Source organism: Eutrigla gurnardus (genome assembly GCF_963514095.1).
Source record: "Eutrigla gurnardus genome assembly, chromosome: 7".
In the NCBI taxonomy this organism is placed as follows: Eukaryota; Metazoa; Chordata; class Actinopteri; order Perciformes; family Triglidae; genus Eutrigla; species Eutrigla gurnardus.
In genome coordinates, this window is record NC_139921.1 from 15,417,187 (window position 1) to 15,431,945 (window position 14,759).

General features: G+C 42.5%; 1 protein-coding gene across 2 annotated transcripts in view; it reads left to right on the forward strand.

The window, feature by feature from the left end:
* The window catches only part of arhgef10 (Rho guanine nucleotide exchange factor (GEF) 10), a 50,750-nt gene extending 36,805 nt beyond the window's left edge, over window positions 1-13,945 (forward strand). For both annotated transcript variants that reach the window (XM_084014122.1, XM_084014123.1), the window contains 5 exons: window positions 3,014-3,156; window positions 5,371-5,545; window positions 12,140-12,262; window positions 12,490-13,010; window positions 13,108-13,945. In XM_084014122.1, the coding sequence (XP_083870248.1) occupies window positions 3,014-3,156; window positions 5,371-5,545; window positions 12,140-12,262; window positions 12,490-12,995 (947 nt within the window). In that variant the 3' untranslated portion in view covers window positions 12,996-13,010; window positions 13,108-13,945. The remainder of the gene's footprint in view (window positions 1-3,013; window positions 3,157-5,370; window positions 5,546-12,139; window positions 12,263-12,489; window positions 13,011-13,107) is intronic.
* The last annotated feature ends 814 nt before the right edge of the window (window positions 13,946-14,759 follow it).

Consider the following 14,759-nt stretch of genomic DNA (forward strand, 5'->3'; position numbering starts at 1 on the left):
ACTGACTGAAAGGGGTTATTCTGGGGAGAACATGCACAGAGATGGTGTTTTGTGGTCCATCGATCTAACTGCTATTTTTCTTTCTCAGAGTCGCTGGGTTGCCGTTAGTGAGTGGGTCAGACTGTGTAGCTCAGGGTCAGGGGTCTCCTCTGCTCTGTGTTGAGGTTCTGTTTCCGTTTGCTCGGTTGTCGGGGAGAAGCCAATCTGCTCGCGGTGACCTATTTAATGTCTCTCCTCCCTGGCGAGCACATTAGAGGAGAGGATCTGAGCTGCACTCTTCCCACAGCCTTTCAAATTCTGTGTTTTGTTCCATCTCCATCTTGGCGTTGCAAACAAGAGAGTCTCTTCTCTCTGTCTGTCTGCTTTTTCTCTGCGTCACATAATGTGGGTAAAGATAAGTACATATTTCATGCTCCTTGCAATTCTTGGCGGACAAATGGAAGTATTGGTATCACTCTCTTCATGTTTTACGAACCTCAGTTACACATATTCCTCTCCATGTGCTCATATGACTCAAATTGAATTTCCAACGTCTCCAAGGTAGAACGTTTATGTGCCCTTTCTCTCTATCTTTGTTGGTCTCTTAAGTTGGTCTGTTAGGCTTGTGTGCGTGTCAGAGAGAGATAGAAACAGAAATATGGATGATGGCCTGAGGACAGTAACACAGGAGGAAAAGTGTTCTCACTAATTCTACAGTTGAGTGGCGGTTTGCCTGGAAGAAACATACTGTATGTATGCAAGCGATCAGGAATGTTCAGGGCTCCTCATTACTCCTTGTTTTGTTGCACATGTCACCTCTTTCCTCCCCTTCACACACCAATTATGAGACGCTGGCACAGAGTATGCCAGTGTTGGCCTTTGGTGTGACTGAATGTTCCAACGGTTTCAGAAGCTGCCATTCTTTTCCGCTGGTGTGTCAAATGAATTCCCAGAAGAAAACTCTGTCCCTAGATAATCCCATTCTTCCTATCAACAGCTCTGTCATAGTCGCTATAGGAACATGATGCCTTGATGTTACGGAGATGAGTCATCGTGCAGAGTTGGATGGGGAAACTAATGCCGCTCCAGTACTTAACCACAGCGAAAAGGCTCGGCTTGGACCCCATTAGCATTTAAAGTAGAGCCGCGGTTTACATTGCAGAACGAGGAAAATGATCAGCTTATATCTTTGATGTTTAAACTGTCATGTGATCAAAGGGAACCCTCGCAGTGAATAGTAACGAGACATCAAAAAAGCGACTGAACAGACGGGGACGCTGCTTTGTCTTTAAAGCCATCAGTGCTGAGTTATCCTGCTGTACAAGCAGTGTGTCTGAAGTTGGCCAGTCAGCCTCATTCTGCCACGCTTGCTCTTTCCTTTGTGACTGACTGTGCGAGAGATGAAGAAAGAAGAGGCAATGATTCGGCAAAGGTCACACGTCATAGCTAGACAGTCGGAAAATAAACTCCCCCTCTATTCTGCCATCATGCATCATCTGCTCCCCCCCCCCCCCCCCAATACTACTGGGAGTATCGCACATTATTTGTTGCAGCTTTGTCAAATTTAATAAACCGATTGGCTTGTTTAATCAGCGTTCACTGTCTGGTGTGTGCGTTACTGTTTGCGATTGGTTGTGTTGAGTAGTTTGCAGTTCGCAGCTGACTCTGACATGGAGGAATGCATCAGTTGGAGTAGTGAGAGATGTGGGCAGGCTTACATAAGACTGCACGTTGGCACATTTTTCATTTTTTGATCTTTTTCTTCACTGCTCTTCCTTTTTCCGTTACTCTTTTTCTCTGAAGAACATCTACCTACACAGTATGATTACTACAATAATATACACACGGCATTGCTGGAATGCTAATCCCACCTAGCCCATCAGTGGGAGATTACCCTCACTTCCCCAGTCATCAGTGTACCTCTGAAAGAACACCTCTCCCTGCGTGGCACCTCTACCTTCAATAGCCGCCTTTGTGCCTCATTCACTTCCTGGCCTAGATTAGCTAAGGGAATTTGGTATCTGGAGGAAATGAAGTCCGTATTCACACAGGGCCCATAGAGTTAAGAGTAGTTGAAGTCAGTAAAAAAAAAGGCAATTTTAAGACCAGTGAAGCACTTTCCTGTTTCACTGTATTTGTGTGTAAAATTGGAGGCGAAATGGAGAAAATCAATATTTTTTTACTCATTGCCTATATTGTTTTCAACAATATTGTAGGGCAAATAATAGAACATCTAAAATGGTCTTGTAATGTTAAGAAAATGACACAATTTTACTTTAATGCAGCCTTTAAAACCAGGAAAAGGTACGATATTAAAATGTCAAAAATATAAATATCGAGTCTCATGTAACAATATCGATATAATATCAATATATTGCAGCCCTGTGTATTATTGATCAAATATAGTACTTTTTTTCTGTCCGACAAACCTAAATTTGCTCTCATTTTATGACAACATTGATTGGAATATAAACAAGTGAATATAGTGGTTGCAGAAATCTAATGTGTTATTTATAAAGGCACCGCATGTGGTGTTTCATTGCAGCATCGCTAGCACTGTAGGTGCACATGTAGAACAGAGTGTGTAGGAGGTGTGTGTGGGACAGAGCTTGGCTCTGACGAATGCTTTGCAAACCCATCTATATTCATAGTGAAGGCTGTGAAAAGCATCAATGGCCACTCCACCAGCCTAAGCAGAGTCGTAAATGTGGATGACCTTTTCCGGCGACACTTATAGAGATGGAGTGTCTATTACTGTGTCTTCCATATAAAATGCCAACCATTCTTCTTTAACTGTTACATGAATAATTGCTCGAGGTGAATAACTTTGCAAAAGAGAATACCATAATAATAATAGAAGAGATGTACAGTACTGAAGTACTGAGTACTTGATTGTTGTAGCTTATGTTTCACCATACTGGAAGATTTCAGATCCTTACTGAATATATGTGTATTCTGTGTTTGCATATAAACTGCATTTTGTTTCATACGGTATTTTGTGAAAGAGATGTCAGTATTGTGTTTATTTCCACAGATGGTTTGTGGAGTTGGGAAAAGCCTAAGGTTCTGAAACTGGGAATCCTCCCAGTCAAGGCCATGATAGCTGTGGAGGAGCACCTCTGGGCTTCAACAGGTGGACAGGTCCTTATCATCAGCACCCACACACACTGTGTAGAGGTACGTAACCAAGCTCTGATACTGGCCACTAATGCACACCATGTCTGCATCACAAACAGCAGTTAATATGCTTCAGTATATCTGTAGGAAAGTTGAGAATAGAGGTTTGAATTCCCATATATTTGTTTTCAAGGAGATTCCCCAAGAAGCAACCAGTGTAAACCATGGTTACTAAAAGTATAAAGAACTCCTAGTAGATGAAGGTTTCTCATTTCCCTTCCTGGGATTTCTTCATTCCATATCCTGAGATATGGACGTTATTCCCTGTGTGTGTTCTGGCCTGCTTTAGGGAAAGGAAGCACCTGCCGTGGGTCCTAGAATAGCAACGTTCCTGTGACATGCACTCACTATTAATCTGTTTAGCCTCATTAAGCGCATTATGTTGGACCACCTGCCTGTCTCGCTCTCTTTTCCTCACTGAGGACAGCTAGTCCAGAGCGGTGACTGTAATTTAAACAGGAGAGTGAGACAGAGACGGACGGGAATAATTTATATTGAAGAGATGGATACAAAGAAATTAGACGCAAGTCCATAAAAAATTTTAAAAAAAGAATCAAAAGTAGTAGTAGTATTACATTTACTTTTCATGCTCCTTCATCTCCACATTTGATCAGAACCCTATACTGACATATTTGTGAATGGGCTCTCCTTAGCCAAATGCAACTCCACCTACATGTGAAGCAATGTGTGGGGAGATTATGTAACCATTGGTGATGGAAAAAGCCCAGTTTATTGGTCTCTAAGCACAGATATTCAAAATTACACTCTGCACAAAGCTATTCTTGTTCACACTGACAGTAGCAAGAGTTAAAGAAATATGCATTATAAAGTTGATTTAATTTAAAGCCATTAAGAGGAACATTTTGTGTAGATTGTGGATAAAAGGGGCAGTGTTTCCAAGCAGTATGCCTTTTGAAAGCCTCTCATGTTACCGGACCACGGTCTGACAGTCTGCCCCATGCAGTCCTAGTTCTGGTGTCCCCGTGCCTCCCTCCCCTCCAGCTCCTAGCCAGAGGAGGAGCTACTGCTGCTGGGGGAATGGAGCTCTTTACCTTCTGTAGGAACTCCAACTGCAGGTCGCAGAGCACAGCAAAGCTAGATCAGAGTTTGTCTGATCTGGGTTGGTTCACGCCTTAGGCCCTGCTGGAGTTTTAAGAAGCGCCCGGTGAACCTGCATAGATTCATCTCATTCCGTGCAAGATCAAAGACCAATGATGAGCATTACAGAATAACTGTAAAGAAGTAGCTTATCTTCTCGCCGATGGTCCTGTTTACTTATGTAGGTCATACACAGACATAAGTATTACATTGACACAGTTTCATAACCTGTTAAAGTTCCTCACCATTAAATATTTATATAGAGTACAAGGTTTTATTAAACATTGGCAAATGCTACCTTCCACGTGCTTCCTGTCTTGACGTTCTGAAATTTTTACATCACCATGAATAAACATATTTTGTACTTTTGGCCCATAAAAACCCATTGTTTCATATTCTGTTGTAGCCTATTGTACAAATGTGATTCTTTTGATTCAATTTTGATAGTAAGCATAATTACAGCAATAAACCAGACAATGCATGGGTTGCCGTGGCTTGAACAGACTGAGACAGACTTTCTGTGAGTTGATTGCTTTTCAAATGGTTTTTCTCTAGTTTGTAGTCGGTAGTTTGAAGTCAGAAATTCACCCCGGAGCCGCTGTCATGTTTAAAATGACTGTAACATCATTATACACTGCTGTTGTGTCGATGCTTTCATGGGCAGACTGTCCCGCTGACAACAACCTGCAACACAACACAAGATCCACAGACTTTAAACATCATCCCAGATTAATGAAGATTAAAGATTTTGGGCTTGAGACTCCTGCACCTCAGCTTGTTGAATGAGCCACTAAACAAACACCCACCAGGGAAACGTTATTGAGCAAATTAATTGGTAATCAGCCAAAGAACATTGAACAGCATGCAAATACCACTTTTTTTTTTACCATGGGTGTGGCCCTTACTCTTCCATACAGAGTAAGGGCCACACCTTTCAATTTATCTGGTAGGATTACATGTTTTGGTCTGATCTCTAATGTCTCATCTTCAGTTGTTCTTGTTATCTTTCTTTTCTAATTAAGTCTAACTGCCACTGTAGAAGTCTTCTATCTATGAATACACTTATAAATGTATAATAGCTGAGGCCTGTCGACCTGCCCCGTCTCTCCCATCCAGAGGCAGCTGGAGGCCCACCAGGAAGAGGGCATGGTGGTGTCCCACATGGTGGTGGCGGGGGTGGGCATCTGGATCGCCTTCAGCTCTGGGTCCACGCTGCGCCTTTTCCACACGGAGACACTGGAGCACCTGCAGGACATTAACATTGCCACACCTGTCCACAATACACTACCTGGTAAGACATACGTCACTTTCATTTCTAGACATGAACGTTTCAATCCAGTTTAGTTTCCAGTGGATATTAAAAAGATACACAGTTTGGATACATTTGATCGTGTTTCTAGATATCGGCTTAATTGGGAATAACATCAAACTTTTATGTAAGTTATTGTAAATAATTTTAGTGATGCCCATGTTTATACTTCAAATATCCAGCATCAATGACAGAAGTTAGTCAGCCCACATGGCTTGGTTTTACTGTTTTTCTTTCCTCAACATTCCATCCCCACCGTTTTATTTTTATTGGACAAAAACAAGTTGGGATCTTCTCGTTCCATATCCAAAGTTTTAAGTTGTTTAATGAACAACATCAAACGCATACACAAACATCAGCTGCCCTAAACTGCTTATACTATTACTTTTCTTTCTTAGGTTGTTTTTTGTGTGTTTTTTATTGTTTATTCCCAACACACTGTCCTGTGGTTTAAGATTCAGCCATGAAGTCTTACCACCTGTAGCACATCACCAACCACCGCCTCTCTCGGTTCACTCCACCTGCACTTCAGGATCAGCAACATGATCTGTTTGCCTAAATGAGACTGAAACCTTATCGAGAGCATCAAACTGATGAAAAACAGCAAAGCGTCTCTCTTTTGGATATCTGATCTTGTGGTTATCTAGTCAAAGCTACGTATTCAGATACAGCATGAGTGGACTGTGATGCAGGTCCAACAACCTCATGTTTTCAATGTGCTGTCTGTGGCTGTCAGTCATTAGCTGACATCACTGTATGTGCTCATCCAGACGGATCTTGTTATGGCAGGTTTGTCATGCTCTTGCCCTCCTTTAGTCTAAACAATGAATCAGGAACCTCTCATTTTGTCTCTATTCTTGTGTTGCATAAAGAAAACTTTTGACCTTGTCAAGTCACGTTAAAGTAAACTCTGTGTGCTCTGGAAGGCGCTTTCTCAAAGGAAAATCCATCTCAAACACATAACACTGAGACATTCTTATGATACCTGACCAAACATAGACAACATTCATTAATTGTCTCTATTGGACAGATGAATAGTGCAGTGGCTGACTGGATGCGGGGAGGGGGAGATGGTTTTGACATGCAAGATCCCACGGTTGGAATCGAACCAGTAACTTTGGGGCTGCTTTGGCTGCGTAGTAAAAACGCAGCTCCCAAGGCACCAGACGACATGAATTATGACATCATATTGAAATATAGTGTTGCAGCTGAGCTACTACTTCACCATAAAATAACATTTCTCAGCTGTCTGAAACATTAATGGTACCAAAGGTCATGAGCTTGTTTTGGAAGTCACTATTATGTTAATAAATCCATCACTTAAAAAGTGGAAAAAGCACTTTGTCGACTAACGTCAAACCTCAGGCGATCAGAATGTTATGCTGAGACAAAATATTAACTGTACAGACGTGACCTGTGCAACAAAAACAAAAAAAAGCAAGATTTAACATAACAATGTAGGAATGTCTGACGGTTGATTTTTCTCTCCAACAGACCTGATCTAGAATTACTAGTGAGAGTGGTACTGTATGTGACAACAGTGTTTTTTTTTTTATCCTACTTTTAAAAGCAATGTACTTTACTTACATCATTCCACTATAATGGCTCACCTTTGATCTCTGTCTGTATAAGGCTGCAGATTATAAACCTGTCATTAGCAGGTTGTTATATCTGCAGAACAGCGTCAGAGGCGAGACAAATGAGACGTATTTCCCAGACCATTTCATACATGATGAGTTTACTTGCAGAGATAACATTTGTTTTAGAGGCTTTGAAAAATGGGGAAGTTCAACGAACATATGTGTGTACAGTATGTGTGCAAAACTGAGGAGTGTTTTGCATCGTGCCATAACACTGTTTGTTACTCTGAAATGTGTTCTTGTTCCCGTGTGTGGCAATCGGTTGTGATTATGCAACAGATTCCTGTCATGTTTGTTTAAGACGTTGTCGCCATCAAACCAAATGACTGTTAGTGTGACAATTGGCCCAGGCTAAGTCATCAGAGCTGCTGCTGCTTTGGATCTTGTAATCTGCTGTGTTACATCAGCTTGACCCAGAAACACACAGCCGTAAAGGATGATTGTATGTTTTTTTTTTTTTTTGGGGGGGGGGGGGGGGGGTGATTGCTTCTGTTGGTATGAAGTCAGGATTTGTTCCGACCAATCGCTGCTGCTTTCAATCTCCTTTTCCTTCCTGCTGAGTAATGCAGGCAGCTGTGGTTTGTGCATTTCCCGAAGCATTCTTTGCAATGTTCTCTTGAAGTTTTATATAGATTTTTTTTCTATCCGTTGCCTTCCTGTTTAAAGTGGATTGCACAAGATTTTTGCTTTTAGTGAAATGAGGTTTTGATCCCAGTTTAGTTTTTTGTTGACAGCTGTGGTTCAATCTGTACGTGTACTGTGGTGCGCAGTTAGTGGCGAGCCTGCAGTTGTTCTGTGCAATCTCATCTTCAGCATCATTAGCAGCGCTGCCATTATCCTCAGCTCTGCCTAGACTGTCTGCACATTTAGTCTTCAGAGGGACTTCTCTATTATTGCCACAAGGTAGCAATAACATTCAGAAAGGCATCCGAAGTATTTAGCAAAATGATAAAAGAGAATTTGTGGAGGCTGTTTAACATCTGCTAAAGCAGGTTAGCTCTTTTCATACGGCACTTCTCCCACTTCAAGCAGCTTTTATTAATCAGCAGCTGAATGTCAGATCTCTTGTAATTAGCTTGTGGGAAATGGTTTTAAATAGTACTTAGCTATTGGAGCAGCTATGAAGACGAAATGAAATGCTCTGAAGGCTTAAATACAGACTCCAACAAAGAACCTTGCAGCTTTTCGTATCCATGGCTACAAGTTGTTCAGTGTGGCACAATGGTTAACGTTATTGCTGCACCGTCATGCTTCTGTCTGCAGGGAAAACTGATTTATGAGCTGTTCTGGCAACAGTAAAAAAAAACACACACACAAAATTTACAAGCCCAAGTTTCCTTAAGGAAATCCCTAATTGCACGTACAAATGTAATGACCAACTGTTTGGAGTTTCCAACTTGAAATGGGGAGAATCTCACTCTGATACCCAGTGTTTAGAGTTACAAGGGGAAGGCCTCTTGGTCAGACAGATGTGAATGATAAAAAGCAGCCTGATTTGATGCTCACTGCCCATATTAGCTAATAGGATCCATGCAACCGCAGAGGAAGCTGGCTCTCGTACAGACCACCACACATGAAAGCTTTCATCCTCTGGGCCTCGCCATTAAGTGTACACTTCCTCTGATAACAGTATCGGGTCCCTGGACTGTCAGTCAGCATGGAAATCAAACGTTTTTCATGTGGTTTGCCATTTTAGATATTTTAGTGACGCTGTTGCATGAAGTCCACCTGTCTTTCCGCTCTTTCTGTAGTCTGTTGTGAGCTGTGCTTTTCCAGAGTGCCCCACAGTCGCGTTTGTCACCGCTGCTGTGGAACGAGACCAAAAATGTGCTGTTCCTGCACAAACTCTGATGTAATTGGAACCGCCAACCAAACTGTTTGGACAGGAGGGAACCGCCTGCAATTGATGCTTTGGTGGGATGGGTCTTACATCTGCAACTCTGTGCTCCACTAATTCACATTTACTGAGACTCGAGCTAAAAATAACATCGGCTTTTCAGAAGATGACAAGAAGTGACATTGATCTCTCTGAATTCGGCGTCCCTATTCTCCAGGAAGTCCACATTATTAAAGAGGGATATTATATTACAATCCCTGATGCAATATTTGATGCACTATCAGGCTCATAATCAGAGACATGGGGCATTGTCTCCAGTGTGAATGCCTCCATAAACGGTGCGGTATTGAATGCAGGAGGTGCTCTAGGTGGTATGATCCTTCTCATGTTCATGCATGTTGGAGCAATTCTGCTAACTCCCTTCAGCGCAGACAGAAGTTAGTTATCCAAGCACTAAGCGGACAGCAGGCTAATAAGCTGTAATAGCAGTCATTTTCACTGTAACTCACAGCGAGTGTTTATCAAAGAATCCTATGCGGCTCATGTTTTAGAGTAATTTAGTAGCATTAGTAGTTGATTGGGTGATAATTTTGACAATGTGTAGTAAAAACATACCACTTTCTACATTCCAAAGTCTCAGTCTCTTTATCAAAATAGCAGTCTGAATATATACATATATAAACATTCCTGAGTTCCTGAGTTAGACCTCTTAATATATAGAAATACATTGGATTGGATCTCCCTTTTGGGCTATGAATTTATTTTACTGAACGTCTGTGGGACTAAGTGAGAGCTACTGAAGATAACCACATCAGAAGAAGCACAACAGCTGTTAAATATTCATGAAATATTCATATAACGAATAAGGCGAGGCAAATAAAGTTTAAAAAAATGATTTAATAAATTTTTTTTTATTTTTTAAAAGCTATTAATAAGCACTGCAAAAAGCAGCGGTCCTCCATCAAAGCAGGCCATGATGATATCTCAGAGGATGGTGGCTAGCTGGTGGGTTACCGTGCTTGAGGATCTAGTCTGCCTTTGTCTGCCGCTCTGTGACCTAAATAGGCAGCCATGCATGGCCTAATGGGAGACAAACATCAGGGGGGGTCGGTAAATAACACCTCCAGCTCCTCTTTGTTTGTACGCCACCATTGTTGCACACATCCCAACACGGATAAGACGCTTATATCTGACATCCCCTCCCTCAGAGATGTGTACAGGATATGACTGGATAACATACCGCAGCTGTAATGTGAAGCAGCTCCAGTTAAAACTTGTCTTAATTTGATTTTCTCCTCGGAAACGTTTCCGTTTGACATGGAAATTAAGTTATCATTCCTAGTGATCAGTCAGGTATACGGTGCAAAATAATTACAATATACGTGTGAACTTCCTGGCTCACGTACTAAAAGCTGATGGCTACCTTTTTTTTTTTGACAGCTTGGTTCAACTGTTGGTCGGTCAGTGATCCTCCGACCTTTCCTCCAGCGCCACACGTTTGGTTTTTAGTGATGTATTGACAACAATGTGAAATTTGATGCATCATTTTGATGACTCCCTGATCCACTTATTATTAAATGTTAGCACACTAACATGCTCCACTAAGATTGAACACGGTAGATGTTACATCTGTTTCACACCAGCATGGAAATGCTGTATCTAAGTACATCCTCACAGCGCTGTAAAAAAAGGTTTATGGTGCTTTCATACAACACGTCATTGTGTGAACAACACTTACATCTGTTGTATGTATGTAGAATGTGTTGATTTAGACCTCGAACACTTCCAACAGCTTTCCAATCCCACTGATGTAGAAAGATTGTGCTGATCTGAGTTATTTGTCGACTGATTGAATGGCTGATATGGTGTATTATTGTAATGTTTGGGATTTGCTCCTCCCTCCTGCTGTTGGTTGTCAGGAGTAAGTGCAGATCAAAGTGGTGCTCTGGTGCAGGATCGGGACCAGAGCTGGGCCGTGTTGACGTTCACTCTGGGTTTATTTTAGTTCACCCTTTGGGTGGGGAACTCCAAATATTATGAAAGGAGGAAGTTGAGCAAGGCCCCCGACCAGCAGTCTGTGTGTTTCTGCTAACTCTGGGCCCTCATTAGAAGCACATGTGGGCAGGACTGAGGGCCCAGTCTTCAACTGTACCTGCCTGCCTATCTGGCATGATTCCTGGAAGTATGGCGGTATGGCGTGAGTGTGCCCCATGCAAGGGGTCAGCTCTAGTGAGGGGGGTCAGGCAGAGAGACTGGCAGTAATTTTTCCTAAACCCCAAGAGGATTACTTTGAGGGAGGAAATTCAAGTCAAGCTGTTACAGCAGTAATGACTCATGACAGTCTCGCCTCCCACATAGCAGGACCAGAAAGACTGTTTTTGCAAAACCCCAGATTCTTATTACGGTCATAAAAAATGAAGGTAAAAATGTCTTTCTAGATACCATTAGTTGCACAGCTTATTCCCGACAAAGCTTCCGTGTGGGGACGGTCTGACACGAGTGCCAAATTCCATGTAATAAGTCACCTAACACAACAAGCCGTCGGCAGGCCTGACTTTATTGCCACCCTCTTTGAAAGGTGCTGCTTTAACAGTGGAAAGTGGCATCACATTGATGTTATTCTGACCAGAAGGGAAAATGTCAGGTTAGATGGTCCTGTTGCAGCTGCCACAGAGGCAGAGCTCCCTGCTTAATTACATCATTACGCTTTACTCATTCGGTTACAAAACACTTTTGTGTTTGTTTGTGTGAGTCAAAGCGGAGCCATAGTGGTGCATTTTTTCTGTGTTCAGACTCTTGAAAAGGGCTGCTTTTATGCAGGCTCCTCTTCACGTTGCCCTGGAGACAAATAGCTGTTGAACATCGTCGCTGCACAAATGCCCCCGCTCAGTGAAAAAGATACATCTCGCTCCCTCCCGCGCACAACACTGTTTTCAAGTGGCCCATTAACTACGCAATTCTCTGATTTTTCCATGATACACATACAGAATATGTTTGCAGAGAAACATTTGTTAGCTGTGTCTCCTAATATTTTCAACCTAAATTTGATTTATGCAAGATTAAACCAAAGATATGCTTCTGTTTTTTTTCCCCTCATAGGAAACCAGAGAGTGTCAGTGAGCAGTCTGCTGGTCTGTCATGGTCTGCTGCTGGTAGGGACCAACCTGGGAGTGACTGTGGCCCTCTCTGTCCCCAGACTGCAAGGGATCCCCAAGGTCACAGGTAACACTCAAACAGTACTATATCGCATTTTCAAAAGTATTTACATGAAGATTATTTTCATCATGAATTAGTTTCAGGCTGGATTCAAAGATATGAGTACATCTGCATATCTTCACATCTAATCTAGAACTATCATGTGGTTAGCAAAAAACGTGTATGTGGATAACATATATCCACATATATCTAAGTACGTCCTGGCTGAATATTGAAGTGTAACCTGTTGGCAGGTCGGGGTATGGTGTCCTTACACGCTCACAACGGTCCAGTGAAGTTCCTCAGCGTGGCTGCTGCAGTGTGTAACCGGCCCTCTGGCCCGCCGTCCTCCGCCCCCCCCACCTCGGTCCAGCCAACAGAGACAGATGATGGGGAGAACACCCAGCCCGCCTCAGACACAGCCCCGACCCCCCCTCAGGGACGAGGCGTGTGGTTGGGAGAGGTGGGCTGCACCACCATGGCTCTCCAGGACTCCATGTCCTCCTCGTCCTGCGGCTCACTAGCACCATCGCAGGGCTCCTTGGAGCATGGGCCCGAGGACGGGGCCCTTTATGACATGCTCCATGACCCGGCCCATCACCAGAGGGGCCGCCGGGCCAGCAAGGTGGATGTCAGCTCTTTGCTGGTGGTGTCTGGAGGCTTGGGCCACCGCAGGGTCAACAAAAAGACCAAACAGTCTCGCCACGAGGACACCACCTCGACCATCATGATATGGCAAATCCCTTTACTCAACATGTGATACCCAAACACCTTGGTAGGCTTTCACATTTCAACCAAGAGCCAGCAGTAATAATCATTGCTTACTTGTAGAAGGATCTTGCCTATATTCTATATTCTTTGTCTCTTTTCAGGTTAAAGCAGAAATGCTGCACACAACTCTCACAAGGAGATCTGTTGTTACACTTCACAGGATATTTGAGAGGAATCCAAATTGAAAGCAGAAGTGCATGAAGCACCTCCGCGATACTCTGACGATGTTTCTAATGATGTCTCCTCACATAAAACAAAGGATTAATATAACCACTCAATCGTGATGCTTGACGGCGGAAACACCCTGCAGACCAGCCAGAAGATATACTGTACGTGTTAAGGATGTAGTCGTTGAAGACACTGAAAGGCCTTTATTTTCACCCTCCGATGAAGTTGGTTGTTGTTCTGTAACATGGCTAATGCTTTACTCTCCAGTGTATGCCTGTATCAGTTGACTGTATAGGACTGCAGTGTTCAAATCAGTGTTGGAAACAAATGACTGTGTCCTTCTTGAAAGGCGTGTAAGGTAACGATGGGGCTCTGTTACATACAAGTTTTTAATTAAGATTAGGTTTTGGCCAGACCTGTAGATCATCTGTCGAGGCCTGAGTTGTAAATAATAAGTATGACAACTCAGGATTATATGTGTATAAGTTTCGGGGTCGGCTACCATACTGTTAACAGAGAAAAGGGAAAGAAAAAGGTGAAGAATTGATGACTGAATTAGTTTGGACAGGCTTGATGAGAATCCCTGGCTGGCCAGGTTTCTATTCATAAAGGCATGAAAGTGTTATCAAAGGAGAGATTTTTCCCCCAATGTATCTTTTTTTGTCTCACATAAGTATATTTAAAAGAAAAAGAAAAAAAGCTTTATACTTTTGTCACAATTTGTCTTTTTCTGTTATGTGTATTAACACATTCATAAACTGTTTTATTGAGCAGCATTGTGTTCTTCATTTTACTTCCATTTGGATGCATGCAGTTCTGAGTTTTGGGGAGCATTTTCCAATTATCCACTTTTTTTTTTTTCCTTTGTGGGAAATACACATCAATTTTGTATTTTAGTTTCCAGCTAAAAAAAATAATGTAATGGCCTTTTGGTTACAGCATCAGTTACTGACTAGAGCGAACACATTTAAGGAGGGGGGGTATTTTATGACTCAAACTAACCTTGGACTTGTACTCCACTCATCTTGTGTGCAGACACCAGTACATGCTGGGACTAGCAATGTGCCTGAGGGGCCGCAGGAACTGAGCCTGATACAGCTCTTCCGGGATTCACTGCTCATTTCTCCTGCCGAACGGGTCAAGGCTTATTCTTTCTTTCTAACGCCCACGTCCACTGTTGCACAACTGCGTTTCACTACATTATCAGAACTAACAAAAATACAGAAGATGATTTCACGTTGGAGTTGTTCTCATGCTACGATCCACGCCACCCTGGGCTTATCCCAAATATTATCTGATCTGATCAGATTTTATTTTATTTTTTTTGCTATAACTATGCTGACTTGAGTCAAAGATAATGTTTAACTTCTGTAACTGAATGCTGGCTTGTATTTATTAACTACAAGTAATCCGTAGTTATGTTAGTATCTTGGTGTTGCCATTGATCGCATATCAAGACAGCACTGCAACTGTAAGTCTCTTGTTTTCCCTCTGACCCCGACGTTTCCATGGAGACACCTCACTTTGTGTATCAGTCCTGAGCGAGTCTTTTGTTCTCAGAATATCTGGCATTAAAACCTCCCTG